This window comes from Mustelus asterias, unplaced genomic scaffold (genome assembly GCF_964213995.1).
Source record: "Mustelus asterias unplaced genomic scaffold, sMusAst1.hap1.1 HAP1_SCAFFOLD_1381, whole genome shotgun sequence".
Classification (NCBI taxonomy): Eukaryota; Metazoa; Chordata; class Chondrichthyes; order Carcharhiniformes; family Triakidae; genus Mustelus; species Mustelus asterias.
Window position 1 is genome coordinate 1 of NW_027591326.1, and position 21301 is coordinate 21301.

General features: G+C 52.9%; 1 protein-coding gene across 1 annotated transcript in view; it reads left to right on the top strand.

Annotated features, from left to right (window-relative positions):
- Window positions 1-3972: 3972 nt before the first annotated feature.
- The window catches only part of LOC144488221 (uncharacterized), a gene marked incomplete at its 3' end in the record, with an annotated part of 89178 nt that continues 71849 nt past the window's right edge, over window positions 3973-21301 (top strand). Inside the window, exons 1-2 of the mRNA XM_078206249.1 lie at window positions 3973-4457; window positions 4559-5169. Coding sequence (XP_078062375.1) covers window positions 4036-4457; window positions 4559-5169 — 1033 coding nt within the window. The remainder of the gene's footprint in view (window positions 4458-4558; window positions 5170-21301) is intronic.

The following is a 21301-nucleotide window of genomic DNA, read 5'->3' on the forward strand; positions in this document are numbered from 1 at the left end:
GGGTGGTTGGGGGGGTGTGGGTGGTTGGGGGGGTGGGTGGTTGGGGGGGTGAGTGGTTGGGGGGGGGTGGGTGGTTGGCGGGGTGGGTGGTTGGGGGGGGTGTGTGGTTGGTTGGGGGGGTGGGGGTGGTTGGGGGTGTGGGTGGTTGGGAGGGTGGGGGTGTGGGGGGGTTGGGGGTGTGGGTGGTTGGGGGGGTTGGGGGTGTGGGTGGTTGGAGGGGTGGGGGTGTGGGTGGTTGGGGGGTGGGGTTGTGGGTGGTTGGGGGGGTGGGTGGTTGGGGAGGTGGGGGTGTGGGTGTTTGGGGGGGTGGGGGGTGTGGGTGTTTGGGGTGGTGGGGGGGTGGGTGGTTGGCGGGGTTGGGGGTGGTTGGCGGGGGTGGGGGTGTGGGGGGGTGGGGGTGTGGGTGGTTGGGGGTGTGGGTGGTTGGGGGGGTGGGTGGTTGGGGGGGTGGGGGTGTGGGTGTTTGGGGGATGGGTTGTGGGTGGTTGGGGGGGTGGGTGGTTGGGGGGGTGGGGGTGTGGGTGGTTGGGGGGGTGGGGGTGTGGGTGATGTGGGGGGGCTGGGGGGGGTGGGGGTGTGGGTGGTTGGGGGGGTGGGTGGTTGGGGGCGTGGGTGGTTGGGAGGGGTGGGGGTGTGGGTGGTTGGCGGGTGTGGGGGTGTGGGTGGTTGGGGGGGGTGGGGGTGGGGGTGGGGGTGGTTGGGGGGGGTTGTGGGCGTGGGTGGTGGGGGGGGTGGGGGTGTGGGTGGATGGGGGGTGGGGGTGTTTGGGGGGGTGGGTGGTTGGGGGGGGTGGGAGTGTGGGTGGTTGGGGGGGGTGGGCGTGTGGGTGGTTGGGGGGGTGGGGGTGGTTGGGGGGGTTGGGGTGTGGGGGGTTGGCGGTGTGGGGGGTTGGGGCGGGCGTGGGGGGGGTGGGGTTGGGGGGTGTGGGGGGGTGGGGGTTTGGGTTTGTGGGGGGTTGGGGTTGTGGGGGGTTGGGGTGGGGGGGTTGTGGGGGGTTAGGGTGGGGGGGTTGGGGGTGGGGGTGGTTGGGGGTGGGGTTTGGGTGGGGGTGGTTTGGGGGTGGGGTTTGGGTGTGGGTGGTTGGGGGTGGGGGAGTGGGTGGTTGGGGGGGTGGGGGTGTGGGTGGTTGGGGGGTGCGGGTGTGGGTGATTGGGGGGGGTGCGGGTGTGGGTGATTGGGGGGGGTGGGGGTGGTGGCGGTGGTTGGGGGGGGGTGGGGTGGTTGGGGGGGGTGGGGGTGGTTGGGGTGTGGGTGGTTGGAGGGGGTGGAGGTGTGGGTGGTTGGGGGGGGTGTGGGTGGTTGGGGGTGGGGGTGGGGGTGGGGGTGTGGGTGGGGGTGAGTGCGGCGGGGGGTTGGTGAGGTGTGGGGGAGTGTAGGGGGTGAGTGCGTGTGGGGGGGATGGGGGTGAGTGCGTGTGGGGGGGATGGGGTTGAGTGTGAGTGGGGGGTGGAGGTGAGTGTGGGGGGGGGTGGGGTGAGTATGTGTGGGGGGGTGGGGGGAGTGTGTGTGGGGGGGAGTGTGTGGGGGGGGTTGGGGGGAGTGTGTGTGGGGGGGGAGTGTGTGTGGGGGGGGGGAGTGTGTCTGGGGGGGGAGTGTGTGTGGGGGGGGAGTGTGTGTGGGGGGGGGGGGGAGTGTGTGGAGGGGGTTGGGGGGAGTGTGTGTGGGGGAGGAGTGTGTGTGAGGGAGGAGTGTGTGTGAGGGGGGAGTGTGTGTGGGGGGGGGTGTGGGGGGGTGGGGGGGAGTGTTTGGGGGTGGGGGGGGGGAGTGTGTGGGGGGGGTGGGGGAGTGTGTGGGGGGGGTGAGTGTGTGAGGGGGTGGGGGAGTGTGTGGGGGGGTGAGTGTGTGAGGGGGGTGGGGGAGTGTGGGGGGGGTGGGGGAGTGTGGGGGGGTGGGGGAGTGTGGGGGGGGTGGGGGGAGTGTGGGGGGGGTGGGGGGAGTGTGGGGGGTGGGGGGAGTGTGGGGGGGGTGTGGGGAGTGTGGGGGGGGTGGGGGGGGTGGGGGGATGTGGGGGGGGTGTGGGGGGGGGTGGGGGGAGTGTGGGGGGGGTGGGGGGAGTGTGGGGGGGGGTGGGGGAGTGTGGGGGGGTGGGGGGAGTGCGGAGGGGGTGGGGGGAGTGTGGGGGGTGGGGGGGAGTGTGGGGGGGGGGGGAGGAGTGTGCGGGGGGTGGGGGGAGTGTGCAGGGGGTGGGGGGAGTGTGCGGGGGGTGGGGGGAGTGTGCGGGGGGTGGGGGGAGTGTGCGGGGGGTGGGGGGAGTGTGCGGGGGGTGGGGGGAGTGTGCGGGGGGTGGGGGGAGTGTGGGGGGGGGTGGGGGAGTGTGGGGGGGGGGTGGGGGGAGTGTGGGGGGGTGGGGGGAGTGTAGGGGGGTGGGGGGAGTGTGTGGGGGGGGTGGGGGGAGTGTGTGGGGGGGGTGGGGGGAGTGTGGGGGGGTGGGGGGAGTGTGGGGGGTGGTGGGGGGAGTGTAGGGGGGGTGAGTGTGTGAGGGGGGTTGGGGGAGTGTGTGTGGGGGTGGGGGGAGTGTGTGGGGGGGTGGGGGGGAGTGTGTGGGGGGGTGGGGGGAGTGTGTGGGGGGGGTGGGGGGAGTGTGTGGGGGGGTGGGGGGGAGTGTGTGGGGGGTGGGGGGAGTGTGTGGGGGGGTGGGGGGAGTGTGTGGGGGGTGGGGGGAGTGTGTGGGGGGGTGGGGGGAGTGTGTGGGGGGGTGGGGGGAGTGTGTGGGGGGGTGGGGGGAGTGTGTGGGGGGGTGGGGGGAGTGTGGGGGGGTGGGGGAGTGTGGGGGGGTGGGGGGGTGGGGGAGTGTGGGGGGGGGTGGGGGGTGTTGTGTGGGGGGGGTGGGGGGAGTGTGTGGGGGGTGGGTGGGGGGAGTGTAGGGGGGGTGGGGGGAGTGTAGGGGGGGTGGGGGAGTGTTAGGGGGGGGTGGGGAAGTGTAGGGGGGGTGGGGGGAGTGTAGGGGGGGTGGGGGGAGTGTAGGGGGGGTGGGGGGAGTGTAGGGGGGGTGGGGGGAGTGTAGGGGGGGTGGGGGGAGTGTAGGGGGGTGGGGGAGTGTAGGGGGTTGGGGGGAGTGTGGGGGGGGCGGGGTGGGTGTAGGGGGGTGGGGGTGGGTGTAGTGGGGTGGGGTGGGTGTAGGGGGGGGTGGGGGGCGTGTGGGGGGGGTGGGGGGAGTGTGGGGGGGGTGGGGGGAGTGTGGGGGGGGTGGGGGGAGTGTGGGGGGGGGTGGGGGGAGTGTGGGGGGGGGTGGGGGGAGTGTGGGGGGGGTGTGGGGGGGGTGGGGGGAGTGTGGGGGGGGTGGGGGGAGTGTGGGGGGGGTGGGGGGAGTGTGGGGGGGGGGGGGGAGTGTGGGGGGTGTGGGGGGGGGGTGGGGGAGTGTGGGGGGGGTGTGGGGGGGTGGGGGGAGTGTGGGGGGGGTGGGGGGGAGTGTGGGGGGGGTTGGGGGGAGTGTGGGGGGGTGGGGGGAGTGTGGGGGGTGGGGGGAGTGTGGGTGGGGGGTGGGGGGAGTGTGGGGGGGGGGTGGGGGGAGTGTGGGGGGGGGGGTGGGGGGAGTGGTGGGGGGTGGGGGGAGTGTGGGGGGGGGGTGGGGGGAGTGTGGGGGGGGGTGGGGGGAGTGTGGGGGGGGGGGTGGGGGGAGTGTTGGGGGGGGGTGGGGGGGAGTGTGGGGGGGGGGGGGGTGGGGGGAGTGTGGGGGGGGGGGTGGGGGGAGTGTGGGGGGGGGGTGGGGGAGAGTGTGAGGGGGGGTGGGAGAGTGTGGGGGGGTGGGGAGAGTGTGGGGGGGGGTGGGGGGGGTGGGGGGAGTGTGGGGGGGGTGGGGGGAGTGTAGGGGGGGGTGAGGGGAGTGTGGGGGGGTGGGTGTGTTGGGGGGATGAGTTGGGGGGGGGTGGGGGTGAGTGTGTCTGTATTGGGGGGTCCCGCTCCTCCTGCCCCCGATGTGCCGAGCGGACACAGGGGGCGGGAGGCGGAAGCGGAGCTGAGACAGAGTGAGCCAGTCTGAAGCAGACGGAAGGAGTGGCCGCTCCGGGACCGGAATCGCTGCGGGGCCGCTCCGGGATGTGGGAGCCGGGGGAGTTTCAGCGGCACTGGCTGCGGGAGTTCCCGGGGGCAGAGGCTCCGCACATGGACATCCAGAGCCTGCCCCAGCTGCGGGCAGAGCTGGAACAGAGCCGCGTCCGACTCCGCCACCGCCAGCTGCTCCTGGCCCAGGAGAAGTTCCGACTCGCCTTCCTGCAGACTGTGCTGGACAGAGCGGCGGCTACAGCCCAGGACAGCGGGGAGACACTGGGCAGCGGGGGGCCACTGGGCAGCGGGGGGGCACTGGGCAGCGGGGGGCCACTGGACAGCGGGGAGACACTGGGCAGCGGGGGGCCACTGGGCAGCGGGGGGGCACTGGGCAGCGGGGGGCCACTGGGCAGCGGGGAGACACTGGGCAGCGGGGGGCCACTGGGCAGCGGGGAGACACTGGGCAGCGGGGGGCCACTGGGCAGCGGGGGGGCACTGGGCAGCGGGGGGCCACTGGGCAGCGGGGAGACACTGGGCAGCGGGGGGCCACTGGGCAGCGGGGGGCACTGGACAGCGGGGAGACACTGGACAGCGGGGAGACACTGGACAGCGGGGAGACACTGGGCAGCGGGGGGGCACTGGACAGCCCAGAGACACTGGACAGCGGGGGGACACAGGACTGTATGGAGACACTGGACAATGCCAGGACACTAGAAGGTCCGGAGACACTGGACTGTATGGAGACACTGGAAAAATTGAGGATAGTGGACAATCCTGGGATCCCCCAACTGCCAGAGGGACAGAGAATTCACACCCAGAGCCAAGAATCCAAATGTAACCAGGGTCCCAAGAAAGTAAAACCAAATTACCCGGACCACAGGGAGGGGGACGCGGGTCAGACAGAGGAGGATGTCGGCCAGACAGAGAGAAACCTGAGCCAGGAGATTAATCGGGAGGACCATGTAGACAATGGGAGGGATTCTGCCTCCCCACACCATGGTGAACACGTGCCGAGCGCCCTGCGGAGGGGGCAGAGGGTACACCGGCTATGGGACAGCGGCGGACCCCCGATCTCAATACCCAGATTCAAGAGACGCCAGGTTCTGACAGTTCCAGCGCAGCGACCATCCAGTGGAGGCAGTGACGGATACACCAGTTCAGAACAGGAGGAGGGGCATTCGTCAGGTAAGGAGCTGGGAACGGGGTCAAATACTGATGGGAACGGGTCTGTCACTGTCTACCACTGGGGTACAGAACTGGTGGGGACGGGTCAGTCACTATAACACTGGGGTACAGTACTGGTGGGGACGAGTCCGTCACTGTACAACACTGGCGTACAGTACTGGTGGGGATAAGTCTGTCACTGTATAATACTGGGGTACTGTACTGGTGGGGATGGGTCTGTCACTGTATAACACTGGGGTACAGTACTGGTGGGGATGGGTCTATCACTGTATAACACGGGTACAGAACTGGTGGGGACGGGTCTGTCACTGTATAACACTGGGTACAGTGCTGGTGGGGATGGGTAAGTCACTATATCATTGGGGTACAGTACTGGTGGGGACGAGTCCGTCACTGTATAACACTGGGGTACAGTACTGGTGGGGACAGGTCTGTCACTATAACACTGGGATACAGTACAGGTGGGGACAGGTCTGCCACTGTATAACACTGGGTACAGTACTGGTGGGGACGGGTCTGTCACTATAACACTGGGGTACAGTTCTGGTGGGGACGGGTCTGTCACTGTATATCACTGGGGTACAGAACTGGTGGGGACGGGTCAGTCACTGTATAACACTGGGGTACAGTACTGGTGGGGACGAGTCTGTCACTGTATAACACTGGGGTACAGTACTGGTGGGGATAAGTCTGTCACTGTATAACACTGGGGTACTGTACTGGGGGGGACGGGTCTGTTGCTGTATAACACTGGGGTACAGGACTGGTGGGGACAGGTCTGTCACTATAACACTGGGTACAGTACTGGTGGGGACGGGTCTGTCACTATAACACTGGGGTACAGTATTGGTGGGGACGGGTCTGTCACTGTATAACACTGGGGTACAGTACTGGTGTGGACGAGTCTGTCACTGTATAACACTGGGGTACTGTACTGGGGGGGACGGGTCTGTCACTGTATAACACTAGGGTACAGTACTGGTGGGGACGGGTCTGTTGCTGTATAACACTGGGATACAGTACAGGTGGGGACAGGTCTGCCACTGTATAACACTGGGTACAGTACTGGTGGGGACGGGTCTGTCACTATAACACTGGGGTACAGTATTGGTGGGGACGGGTCTGTCACTGTATAACACTGGGGTACAGTACTGGTGTGGACGAGTCTGTCACTGCATAACACTGGGGTACAGTACTGGTGGGGACGGGTCTGTCACTGTATAACACTGGGGTACAGTACTGGTGGAGATGGGTCTGTTGCTGTATAACACTGGGGTACAGTACTGGTGGGGACAGATCTGTCACTGTATAACACTGGGGTACAGTACTGGTGGGGACAGGTCTGTCACTGTACAACACTGGGGTACAGTACTGGTGGGGATGGATCTGGCACTTATTACCCTGGGGTACAGTACTGGTGGGGACAGGTCTGTCAGTGTATAACACTGGGTACAATACTGGTGGGGACCTGTCTGTTACTATAACACTGGGGTACAGTACTGGTGGGGATAAGTCTGTCGCTGTATAACACTGGGGTACAGTACTGGTGGGGACGGGTCTGTCACTGTATAACACTGGGGTACAGTACTGGTGGGGATGGGTCTGTCAGTGTATAACACTGGGGTACAGTACTGGTGGGGATGAGTCTGTCGCTGTATGACACTGGGGTACAGTACTGGTGGGGATGGGTCTGTCACCGTATAACACTGGGGTACAGTACTGGTGGGGATGGTTCTGTCACGATAACATTGGGGTACAGTACTGGTGGGGATGGTTCTGTCACGATAACATTGGGGTACAGTACTGGTGGGGACGGGCCTGTCACTAACCCTGGGATACAGTACTGGTGGGAATGGGTAGGTCGCTGTATAACACTGGGATACAGTTTTGTGGGGAAGGGTCTGTCACTGTCTAACACTGGGGTACAGTACTGTTGGGGATGGGTCTGTCACTGTATAACACTGGGGTACAGTACTGGTGGGGATGGGTCTGTCGCTGTGTAACACTGGGGTACAGTACTGGTGGGGACGGGTCTGTCACTGTATAACACTAGGGTATAGTACTGGTGGGAATGGGTCACTCACTGTATAACACTGGGGTACAGTACTGGCGGGGACGAGTCTGTCACTGTATAACATTGGGGTACAGTACTGGTGGGGACAAGTCTGTCGCTGTATAACACTGGCATACAGTCCTGGTGGGGATGGGTCTATCACTGTCTACCACTGGGGTACAATACTGGTGGGGACGGGTCTGTCACTGTGTAACACTGGGGCACAGTACTGGTGGGGACGGGTCTGTCACTATAACACTGGGGACAGTACTGGTGGGGACGGGTCTGTCGCTGTATAACACTGGGGTACAGTATTGGTGGGGACGGGTCTGTCACTGTATAACACTGGGGTACAGTACTGGTGGGGACGGGTCTGTCACTGTAATACTGGGGTGCAGGATTGGTGGGGACGAGTCTGTCACTGTATAACACTGGGGTACAGTACTGGTGGGGAAAGGTCTGTCACTGTATAACACTGGGGTACAGTATTGGTGGGGGCGGGTCTGTCACTGTATAACACTGGGATACAGTACTGGTGGGGACGGGTCAGTCACTGTATAACACTGGAGTACAGTACTGGTGGGGACGGGTCTGTCACTGTATAACACTGGGTTACAGTACAGGTGGGGATGGGTCTGTCACTGTATAACACTGGGTTACAGTACTGGTGGGGACGGGTCTGTCACTGTATAACACTGGGGTACAGTTTTGTGGGGAAGGGTCTGTCACTGTATAACACTGGGGTACAGTATTGGTGGGGACGGGTCTGTCACTGTATAACACTGGGGTACAGCACTGGTGGAGGTGGGTCTGTCACTGTATAACACTGGGGTACAGTACTGGTGGGGATGGGTCTGTCACTGTGTAACACTGGGGTACAGTACTGGTGGGGATGGGTCTGTCACTGTATAACACTGGGGTACAGTACTGGTGGGGACGGGTCTGTCACTATAACACTGGGGTACAGTACTGGTGGGGACGGGTCTGTCACTATAACACTGGGGTCCGGTATTGGTGGGGACGAGTCTGTCAGTGTATTACACTGGGGTACAATACTGGTGGGAATGGGTCTGTCACTGTATAACACTGGGATACAGTTTTGTGGGGAAGGGTCTGTCACTGTCTAACACTGGGGTACAGTACTGGTGGGGTCAGGTCTGTCACTATAACACTGCAGTACAGTACTGGTGGGGACGGGTCTGTCACTATAACACTGGGGTACAGTACTGGTGGGGACGTGTCTGTCACTGTATAACACTGGGGTACAGTACTGGTGGGGATGGATCTGTCACTGTATAACACTGGGATACAGTACAGTTGGGGATGGGTCTGTCACTGTCTAACACGGGTCCAGTACTGGTGGGGATGGGTCTGTCGCTGTGTAACACTGGGGTACAGTACTGGTGGGGATGGTTCTGTCACTATAACGCTGGGGTACAGAGATGGTGGGGACGGGTCTGTCACTGTATAACACTGGGGTACAGTACTGGTGGGGACGAGTCTGTCGCTGTATGACACTGGGGTACTGTACTGGTGGGGACGGGTCTGTCGCTGTATAACACTGGAGTGCAGTACTAGTGCTTTTGGGTCTGTCATTGTATAACACTGGGGTACAGTACTGGTGGGGACTGGTCTGTCACTGTATAACATTAGGGTACAGTACTGGTGGGGACTGGTCTGTCACTATAACACTAGGGTACAGTACTGGTGGGGACTGGTCTGCCACTATAACACTGGGGTACAGTACTGGTGGGGACGGGTCTGTCCCTGTATAACACTGGGATACAGTACTGGTGGGGACGGGTCTGTCACTGTATAACACTGGGATACAGTACTGGTGGGGACGAGTCTGACACTGTATAACACTGGGGTACAGTACTGGTGGGGACGGGTCTGTCACTGTATAAAACTAGGGTACAGTACTGGTGGGCACTGAGATGTCACTATAACACTAGGGTACAGTACTGGTGGGGACTGGTCAGTCACTGTGTAACACTGGGATACAGTACTGGTGGGGACGGGTCTGTCACTGTGTAACACTGGGATACAGTACTGGTGGGGACGGCTTGTCACTGTATAATAATGGGGTACAGTACTGGTGGGGATGGTTCTGTCACTATAACACGGGTACAGTACTGGCGGGGACGAGTCTGTCACTGTATAACATTGGGGTACAGTACTGGTGGAGACGAGTCTGTCACTGTATTACATTGGGGTACAGTACTGGTGGGGACAAGTCTGCCACTGTATAACACTGGCATACAGTACTGGTGGGGACGGGTCTATCGCTGTCTAACACTGGGATACAGTACTGGTGGGGACGGGTCTGTCACTGTATAACACTGAGGCACAGTATTGGTGGGGACGGGTCTGTCACTATAACACTGGGGACAGTACTGGTGGGGACGGGTCTGTCGCTGTATAACACTGGGGTACAGTACTGGTGGGGATGGGTCTGTCACTTTTCACACTGGGGTACTGTACTGGTGGGGACGGGTCTGTCGCTGTATAACACTGGGGTACAGTACTGGTGGGGACGGGTCTGTCGCTGTATAACACTGGGGTACAGTACTGGTGGGGATGGGTCTGTCACTGTATAACGCTGGATACAGTACTGGTGGGGATGGGTCTGTCACTGTATAACACTGGGGTACAGTATTGGTGGGTATGGGTCTGTACAGTGGATACAGTACTGGTGGGGACGGTTCAGTCACTATAACACTGGGGTACAGTTCTGTACAGTACAGAACTGGTGGGGGTGGGTCTGTCACTGTATAACGCTGGATACAGTACTGGTGGGGATGGGTCTGTCACTGTATAACACTGGGGTACAGTACTGGTGGGTATGGGTCTGTCACTGTATAACACTGGGGTACAGTACTGGTGGGTATGGGTCTGTCACTGTATAACACTGGGGTACAGTACTGGTGGGGATGGGTCTGTCACTGTATAACACTGAGGTACAGTACTGGTGGGGACGGGTCTGTCACTGTATAACACTGGGGTACAGTACTGGTGGGTATGGGTCTGTCACTGTATAACATTGGGATACAGTACTGGTGGGGATGGGTCTGTCACTGTATAACACTGGGGTACAGTACTGGTGGGTATGGGTCTGTCACTGTATAACACTGGGGTACAGTACTGGTGGGTATGGGTCTGTCACTGTATAACACTGGGGTACAGTACTGGTGGGGATGGGTCTGTCACTGTATAACACTGGGGTACAGTACTGGTGGGGATGGGTCTGTCACTGTATAACACTGGGGGTACAGTACTGGTGGGGACGGGTCTGTCACTGTATAACACTGGGGTACAGTCCCTGGTTGGGACAGGTTTTTATCAGAAATCGAGAGGGGGAAAGTTTAAAAGAGATGTAAGGGGCAGGTTTTTCACACAGAGGGTGGTGAATGCCAGGAATGCGCTGCTGGAGGAGGTGGGGGAAGCAGATTCTATAACAACGTTCAAGAGGCATCTGGATAGATACAGGAATAGGCAGCGGGTAGAGGGATATGAACCACGTAGAGGCAAGAAAATATTAGATTAGAGAGGCATCTGTGTTAGCACAGACTGGGTGGGCCGAAGGGCCTGTCCCTCTGCTGCTCTTTTACTTTGACACCCACATCCCCTGAACAAATAAAAATAAATGTTTGGCTTTCCCAAATTGAATACAGAGGAATCAACTCGAGAACCGAATATTTTAATCTGGTATTGTGCAATGTGAAAGATCTCATTCATAATCTCATTGCAAAGCAGGCCTTCAGAGGAGGTTGGGCAGAATATGATAGAATTTTCCATGAGGTTTAAAAATGATGTGGTTCAACCCGGAGGATGATGGGTCAGTTCTGCTCGGAATCTTCAGGTGATCTTGGTTCTGAAGGATTCACTGAAATCGATCTAGACAAATGTGTTACATTACAAGATTCAAAACCTCACAGACCCTTAGAGTCACCATCCAGTCTATCCCCTCCCTCTTCCCCACCCTCGCCCTGCCTCACATTTAGACTCGCCTTGCCCCAGGCAACAGTAACTCCATTCACAGCCGCCTTGCTCTGCTGATCCACAGGCTGCACCTTTCTACTGATATTCTCTAATGCTTTGCCTGCAGACAAGGCCTGATGTGGAAAGACGCTGCATTGTATCCTGTATGTGTGATTGAATCATACTGGCCCCATCTCTGGTGGTTATAAAAGATTCCAGGGTTCACATCCTGTCTGTGACTAAAACCAACCTTTTCTGATTCTGCCTGCTGCTGAAATTCTCATCTGTTCCTTTGTCACCTCTGGACCCGACTATTCCAGTTCACTCCGGGCTAGTCTCCCACATTCCACTTTTCACAAATTTGAGATCATCCAAAACTCTGTTCACCCTATCCTAGCCCACACCAAATTCTGTTCCCCTGTCAGTCCCTGTGCTCACTGATTGACATTGGTTCCTGATTAAGCAGTGCCTTGTGGGGAGTTAGCTGGATAGCTACAGTGTGATGCCAATGATGTGGCTACTATACTGGCTGTGGTAGTTTACTGCCTCCTCACATTGTCCAGCACTTGCAGAGTGGTGCCCCTCAGGCCATCTATCACCAATTGTCACTTACTAATGGAGAGAGATGGCAACTGTGGCTAAATACTTACCTCTAAACAAAACCTTCATTTTAAAATCCTCCTTTTTTCAAACCCCTCCATAATTTTGCCCCTCCTCTCTGTGGTCACCTCTGGCTGTACAACCCTCTGACATCACTGTGATCCTCCAGTCCTGGCCTCTCCACACTCACTCCCCCATTGGTGGCTGTGTCCTAAGCTCTGAAATCCTCTCTCTAAACCTCTCTGTGCCTATCCCTCTCTCTTCTAAATATGTCACCTGTTGTGATGCTGTGTGACTCACTGTCAATACTTCTGTGAAGCACAGTAAGTAGTCTCACAACACCAGGTTAAAGTCCAACAGGTTTATTTGGTAATACGAGCTTTCAGAGACTTAACATTAAACTCGCATTCCAACCATTATCTTGTAAGTTAAGCCTGTGTCTATATATGCCCTGTTTGTGAATCCAATCCTCCGCTCACCCGATGAAGGGGGCAACGCTCCAAAAGCCCGTGCTACCAAATAAACCTGTTGGACTTTAACCTGGTGTTGTGAGACTTCTTACTGTGCCCCACCCCAGTCCAATGCCGGCATTTCCACATCCTGTGAAGCAGCTTGGAGCATTTTCATAGAATGAGATGATCTAGCACAGAAGGAGGCTCTTTGGCCCATTGTATCTGTGCTATCCAATTCATCCTATTCACCTCTCCACCCCTTTCGTCATTGAATAATTTTCTTTCAATTATTTATCCAGTTCCCCTCTGGAAGTTACTATTGAATCTGCTTTCATATAAAGTTTTAAAGTTTCTTTATTAGTGTCATAAGTAGGCCTATATTAACAATGCAATGAAGTTACTGTGAAAATCCCCTAGTCGCCACACTCCGGTGCCTGTTCGGGTACATTGAGGGAGAATTTAGCATGGCCAATGCACCTAATCAGCACGTCTTTCAGACTGTGGGAGGAAACCGGAGCACCTGGAGGAAACCCATGCAGACACGGGGAGAACGTGCAGACTCCGCACGGACAGTGACCCAAGCCGAGAATTGAACCGTGTCCCTGGTGCTGAGAGATAGCAGTGCTGACCATGTGCCAGCGTATCGCCCCAAGTTTATATACAAATTGTTGTGATTCCCTTAAGTTGCTATATAAATGCAGGCTTATTCTGTCTGTCATTGTAGATGATAAGAATGTGGAAATACTAACCAGATCAAACAGGGGCCGCACGGTAGCACAGTGGTTAGCACTGCTGCTTCACAGCTCCAGGGTCCCGGGTTCGATTCCCGGCTCGGGTCACTGTCTGTGTGGAGTTTTCACATTCTCCTTGTGTCTGCGTGGGTTTCCTCCGGGTGCTCCGGTTTCCTCCCACAGTCCAAAGATGTGCGGGTTAGGTTGATTGGCCATGCTAAAATTGCCCCTTAGTGTCCTGGGATGCGTAGGTTAGAGGGATTAGCGGGTAAATATGTGGAGGTAGGGCCTGGGTGGGATTGTGGTTGGTGCAGACTCGATGGGCCGAATAGCCTCCTTCTGCACTAGGGTTTCTATGATTTCTATGATTGTAGATAAACACAAAATATTGCGGATGCTGGAATCTGAAACAAAAACAGAAAAATGCTGGAAAATCTCAGCAGGTCTGACAGCATCTGTGGAGAGAGAATAGAACCAACGTTTTGTCTAGATGACCCTTTGTCAGAGCTGAAAGGAAAGAGAGTTAGCAGAGATTTATACTATGAACATTGTAGAGATGTATTCAGTGGAATGTTCAGGTCTGTTCTGAGGAAGGGAGATTTGACATGAAATATCAAACCCCCCACCCCGTTTCCCTCTGCTGCTGGATCTGCTGTGTTTGCCAGGCATTGCCCTCCTTGTTTCCATGATTCCGCTTGGGCAGTAGTTTGTTTTTATTTTACGATTTGAAGTGCAGATCAGATTGAAAACCAAAATTGCTTTGATTGGATTTAAATTCCTTCGGTCACAATCCACTATTCCTCTCCCCCATCCAATCAACCTCACGCTTGCAGACTCATCCCGTCATCATCAGGGAATCAGTGTGTTCCATATTCCGAGCGAGCAGTCCCAGCCATCAGTATCTGCCTGACTCACTTGCTTTGTGTTACAATCCATATTATTATTCCTGAGCACTACACCCTCAGGGTTAATACCCAGAGTACTCCTGGAGCTGTCACATCCTCAGATTTGTCGCCTCACCCTTACACTCGATCTGAAACTCCACCTAGCATTTCACACTGAAAACCTCCAGAATGAAACAAGACTGTTTCCCCCGCCCATCCCCAAGGCACCGCACAGGGAACCCACACCATACTTTATTCTGGGTACAGTGCCTCGATTTATCTTTTTGTTGGATTTGTACTTTGCCGAGACGTGAATGGATATTATTAGAAGCTGTTGAAACCACTTTGATGGTGCAACAGGTCCTGCAATACCTCTGGTGCTGAGCTGAGTTCCTGCACGGTGTGACTTGGCCAAGTTTAGCTCTGGCTGAGTGTGTTGTGTGTGTGGTAATGTCAATCAATGGAGCACAAGAGAATGGCTCAACGCAGCAAGCACAAACTGCAATTGACAGTTAAACTCACACTTGTGTTTCTAATAGGCTCTGAGTGTTTACACAGTCATAGCAAACAATTGTGGGGCAGTGATTACCGCAGGTTTTGCAAACGCATCTCTTGTCTGATCTGCAGGTGCAGAGGAATCTGCGAACATCATTGCGGTTTCTATCAAATCTATTGGCTTCCCCTCAAAGTCACCCTGATAAAGCAGACGTCACTTCCTTGCAGGGTAACATCTGCATCCACAAATCCCATAGTACTGGCTCTATAAACTGAGTAAGAAGTTTAACAACACCGGGTTAAAGTCCAACAGGTTTATTTGGCAGCAAATGCCACTAGCTTTCAGAGCGCTGCTCCTTCGTCAGGTGAACTCACCTGATGAAGGAGCAGCGCTCCGAAAGCGAGTGGCATTTGCTACCAAATAAACCTGTTGGACTTTAACCTGGTGTTGTTAAAACTTCTTACTGTGTTTACCCCAGTCCAACGCCGGCATCTCCACTCCATAAACTGACCCAAAGATGGCAGAGATAAGCCATCAGTTACCTGATGCGAGCAGAAACCCAGCCAGTATTCATGCACTTAAACATTACCCCATCATCACAGGGGCAATTCCATGTCACATATTAAGAAAGAATTATATTTGGCACTAATGACGTCTCTTATTCAAATAGCACCACTTTCAGCAAATTTTATAAGAAATACCAGTCCCTGTGTATATTACAGAGAATAGCAGTCCCTGTGTATATTACAGAGAATAGCAGTCCCTGTGTATATTACAGAGAATAGCAGCCCCTGTGTATATTACAGAGAATAGCAGCCCCTGTGTATATTACAGAGAATAGCAGCCCCTGTGTATATTATAGAGAATAGCAGCCCCTGTGTATATTATAGAGAATAGCAGCCCCTGTGTATATTATAGAGAATAGCAGCCCCTGTGTATATTATAGAGAATAGCAGTCCCTGTGTATATTATAGAGAATAGCAGTCCCTGTGTATATTATAGAGAATAGCAGTCCCTGTGTATATTATAGAGAATCACAGTCCCTGTGTATATTATAGAGAATAGCAGCCACTGTGTATATTATAGAGAATAGCAGACCCTGTGTATATTATAGAGAATAGCAGTCCCTGTGTATGTTATAGAGAATAGCAGCCCCTGTGTATATTATAGAGAATGGCAGCCCCTGTGTATATTATAGAGAATAGCAGCCCTTGTGTATATTATAGAGAATAGCAGCCCCTGTGTATATTATAGAGAATAGCAGCCCCTGTGTATATTACAGAGAATAGCAGCCCTTGTGTATATTACAGAGAATAGCAGCCCCTGTGTATATTACAGAGAATAGCAGCCCTTGTGTATATTACAGAGAATAGCAGCCCCTGTGTATATTATAGAGAATAGCAGCCCCTGTGTATATTACAGAGAATAGCAGCCCTTGTGTATATTACAGAGAATAGCAGCCCCTGTGTATATTATAGAGAATAGCAGCCCCTGTGTATATTATAGAGAATAGCAGCCCCTGTGTATATTACAGAGAATAGCAGCCCTTGTGTATATTACAGAGAATAGCAGCCCTTGTGTATATTACAGAGAATAGCAGCCCCTGTGTATATTATAGAGAATAGCAGCCCCTGTGTATATTATAGAGAATAGCAGCCCCTGTGAATATTATAGAGAATAGCAGCCCCTGTGTATATTATAGAGAATAGCAGTCCCTGTGTATATTATAGAGAATAGCAGTCCCTGTGTATATTATAGAGAATAGCTGTCCCTGTGTATATTATAGAGAATAGCAGCCCCTGTGTATATTACAGAGAATAGCAGCCCTTGTGTATATTACAGAGAATAGCAGCCCTTGTGTATATTACAGAGAATAGCAGCCCCTGTGTATATTATAGAGAATAGCAGCCCCTGTGTATATTATAGAGAATAGCAGTCCCTGTGTATATTATAGAGAATAGCAGCCCCTGTGTATATTACAGAGAATAGCAGCCCCTGTGAATATTACAGAGAATAGCAGCCTCTGTGTCTATTATAGAGAATAGCAGCCCTTGTGTATATTATAGAGAATAGCAGCCCCTGTGTATATTATAGAGAATAGCAGCCCCTGTGTATATTATAGAGAATAGCAGCCCCTGTGTATATTATAGAGAATAGCAGCCCCTGTGAATATTACAGAGAATAGCAGCCTCTGTGTCTATTATAGAGAATAGCAGCCCTTGTGTATATTACAGAGAATAGCAGCCCCTGTGTATATTATAGAGAATAGCAGCCCCTGTGAATATTACAGAGAATAGCAGCCCCTGTGTATATTATAGAGAATAGCAGTCCTTGTGTATATTATAGAGAATAGCAGCCCTGTGTATATTATAGAGAATAGCAGCCCCTGTGAATATTACAGAGAATAGCAGCCCCTGTGTATATTATAGAGAATAGCAGCCCCTGTGTATATTATAGAGAATAGCAGTCCTTGTGTATATTATAGAGAATAGCAGCCCCTGTGTATATTATAGAGAATAGCAGTCCTTGTGTATTTTATAGAGAATAGCAGCCCCTGTGTATATTACAGAGAATAGCAGTCCCTGTGTATATTATAGAGAATAGCAGTCCCTGTGTATATTATAGAGAATAGCAGCCCTTGTGTATATTACAGAGAATAGCAGTCCCTGTGTATATTATAGAGAATAGCAGTCCCTGTGTATATTATAGAGAATAGCAGTCCCTGTGTATATTATAGAGAATAGCAGTCCCTGTGTATATTATAGAGAATAGCAGTCCCTGTGTATATTATAGAGAATAGCAGTCCCTGTGTATATTATAGAGAATAGCAGCCCCTGTGTATATTACAGAGAATAGCAGCCCCTGTGAATATTACAGAGAATAGCAGCCCCTGTGTATATTATAGAGAATAGCAGTCCCTGTGTATATTATAGAGAATAGCAGCCCCTGTGTATATTATAGAGAATAGCAGCCCCTGTGTATATTATAGAGAATAGCAGTCCCTGTGTATATTATAGAGAATAGCAGTCCCTGTGTATATTATAGAGAATAGCAGTCCCTGTGTATATTATAGAGAATAGCAGTCCCTGTGTATATTATAGAGAATAGCAGTCCCTGTGTATATTATAGAGAATAGCAGTCCCTGTGTATATTATAGAGAATAGCAGCCCTTGTGTATATTACAGAGAATAGCAGTCCCTGTGTATATTACAGAGAATAGCAGTCCCTGTGTATATTATAGAGAATAGCAGTCCCTGTGTATATTACAGAGAATAGCAGTCCCTGTGTATATTACAGAGAATAGCAGTCCCTGTGTATATTACAGAGAATAGCAGCCCCTGTGTATATTACAGAGAATAGCAGCCCCTGTGCATATTACAAAGAACAATAGAGCACAGGAACAGGCCCTTCAGCCCTCCAAGCCTGCACCGATCATGTGTTCCTAACTAGACCATCCGTTTGTATCCCTGTACTCGCAGTCTGTTCATGTGGCTATCTAGATAAGTCTTAAATGATCCTAGCGTGTCTGCCTCAACCACCTTGCTTGGCAGTGCATTCCAGGCCCCCACCACCCTCTGTGTAAAATACGTCCCCCGCATATCTGTATTGAACCTTGAACTTGTGACCCCTTGTGTTTGTCATTTCTGACCTGGGAAAAAGCTTCCAACTGTTCACCTTATCTATGCCCTTCATAATTTTATAAACTTCTATGAGGTCGCCCCTCAACCTCCGTCTTTCCAGGGAGAACAACCCGAGTTTACTCAATCTCACCACATAGCTAATACCCTCCACACCAGGCAACATCCTGGTAAACCTTTTCTGCACTCTCTCCAAAGCCTCCACGTCCTTCTGGTAGTGTGGCGACCAGAACTGGACGCAGTATTCCAAATGTGGCCGAACCACATTCTATATAACTGCAACATCATATGCCAACTTTTATACTCTATGCCCCGTCCAATAAAGGCAAGCATGCCATATGCCTTCTTCACCACCTTTTCCACCTGTGCTGCCGCCTTTAAGGATCTGTGGACTTGCACACCCAGATCCCTCTGTGTGTCTATACTCCTGATGGTTCTGCCATTTATTGTATAGCTCCCCCCTGCATTAGATCTACCAAAATGCATCACTTCGCATTTATCCGGATTAAATTCCATCTGCCATTTCTCCGCCCAATGTTCCAGCCTATCTATATCCTGCTGTATTCTCTGACAATGTTCATCACTATCCGCAAGTCCAGCAAACTTTGTGTCATCCGCAAACTTACTAATCAGACCAGCGACATCTTCTTCCAAATCATTTATATAATAGAGAATAGCAGCCACTGTGTATATTACAGAGAATAGCAGTCCCTGTGTATATTACAGAAAATAGCAGTCCCTGTGTATATTATAGAGAATAGCAGTCCCTGTGTATATTATAGAGAATAGCAGCCCCTGTGTATATTATAGAGAATAGCAGTCCCTGTGTATATTATAGAGAATAGCAGCCCCTGCGTATATTATAGAGAATAGCAGCCCCTGCGTATATTATAGAGAATAGGAGTCCCTGTGTATATTATAGAGAATAGCAGTCCCTGTGTATATTATAGAGAATAGCAGCCACTGTGTATATTATAGAGAATAGCAGACCCTGTGTATATTATAGAGAATAGCAGTCCCTGTGTATATTATAGAGAATAGCAGCCCCTGCGTATATTATAGAGAATAGGAGTCCCTGTGTATATTATAGAGAATAGCAGTCCCTGTGTATATTATAGAGAATAGCAGCCACTGTGTATATTATAGAGAATAGCAGCCCCTGTGTATATTATAGAGAATAGGAGTCCCTGTGTATATTATAGAGAATAGGAGTCCCTGTGTATATTATAGAGAATAGCAGCCACTGTGTATATTATAGAGAATAGCAGCCCCTGTGTATATTATAGAGAATAGCAGCCCCTGTGTATATTATAGAGAATAGCAGTCCCTGTGTATATTATAGAGAATAGCAGCCCCTGTGTATATTATAGAGAATAGCAGCCCCTGTGTATATTATAGAGAATAGCAGTCCCTGTGTATATTATAGAGAATAGCAGCCCCTGTGTATATTATAGAGAATAGCAGCCCCTGTGTATATTACAGAGAATAGCAGCCACTGTGTATATTATAGAGAATAACAGCCCCTGTGTATATTATAGAGAATAGGAGTCCCTGTGTATATTATAGAGAATAGGAGTCCCTGTGTATATTATAGAGAATAGCAGCCCCTGTGTATATTATAGAGAATAGGAGTCCCTGTGTATATTATAGTGAATAGGAGTCCCTGTGCATATTATAGTGAATAGCAGTCCCTGTGCATATTATAGTGAATAGCAATACATAAAGGGCAAAAGAGTAACTAGGGAGATAGTAGGACCTCTTAAGGATCAACAAGGTCTTCTATGTGCGGGTCCACAAGAGATAGGTGAGATCCTAAATCATAGAATCATAGAAACCCTACAGCGCAGAAAGGAGCCATTCGGCCCATGAAGTCCGCACCGACCACAAACCCACCCAGACCCCTACATATTTACCCACTAATCCCTCTAACCTACGCATCTCTGGACACTAAGGGGCAATTTTAGCATGGCCAATCAACTTAGCCCGCACATCTATTAGACTGTGGGAGGAAACCGGAGCACCCGGAGGAAACCCACGCAGACACGAGGAGAATGTGCAAACTCCACACAGACAGTGACCCGAGCCGGGAATCGAACCCAGGTCCCTGGAGCTGTGAAGCAGCAGTGCTAACCACTGTGCTATCGTGCCGCCCCCATATTTCTCATCAGTATTCACTGTTGAGAAAAGCATGGATGTTAGGGAACTTGGGGAAATAAATAGTGATATCTTGAGGAGTGTACATGTTACAGAGAAGGAGGTGCTGGAAATCTTAAGGCATATCAAGGTAGATAAATCCCCGGGACCTGATGAAGTATATCCCAGGACATTGTGGGAGGCTAGGAAGGAAATTGCGGGTCCCCTAGCAGAGATATTTGAATCATTGATAGTCACAGGTGAGGTGCCTGAAGATTGGAGAGTGGCAAATGTTGTACCTTTGTTTAAAAAGGGCTGCAGGAAAAAACCTGGGAACTACTTCTGTGGTGGGTAAGTTGTTGGAAGATATTTTGAGAAACAGGATCTACAGGCATTTAGAGAGGCAAGGACTGATTGGGGACAGTCATCAAGGCTTTGTGAGTGGAAAATCATGTCTCACAAATTTGATTGAGTTTTTTGAAGAGGTAACCAAGAACGTAGATGAGGGCAGTGCAGTTGATGTTGTCGACATGGACATTAGCAAGGCCTTTGACAAGGTACCGCATGGTAGGATGTTGCATAAGGTTAAATCTCATGGGATCCAGGGTGACATAGCTAAATGGATCCAAAATTAACTTGACGACAGAATGTGGAGATGCCGGCGTTGGACTGGGGTAAACACAGTAAGAAGTCTCATAACACCAGGTTAAAGTCCAACAGGTTTATTTGGTAGCAAAAGCCACTAGCTTTCGGAGCACTGCTCCTTCATCAGGCGAGTGGGATTTCAGTTCACAAACAGGGCATATAAAGACACAAACTCAATTTACAAAATAATGGTTGGAATGCGAGTCTTTACAGGTCATTAAGTCTTAAAGGTACAGACAATGTGAGTGGAGAGAGGGTTAAGCACAGGTTAAAGAGATGTGTATTGTCTCCAGTCAGGACAGTTAGTGAGATTTTGCAATCCCAGGCAAGTCGTGGGGGTTACAGATAGTGTGACATGAACCCAAGATCCCGGTTGAGGCCATCCTCATGTGTGCGGAACTTGGCTATCAATCTCTGCTCAGCGACTCTGCGTTGTCCTGTGTCGTGAAGGCCACCTTGGAGAACGCTTACCCAAAGATCAGAGGCCGACTCATTGATCAACCGGGATATTGGGTTCAT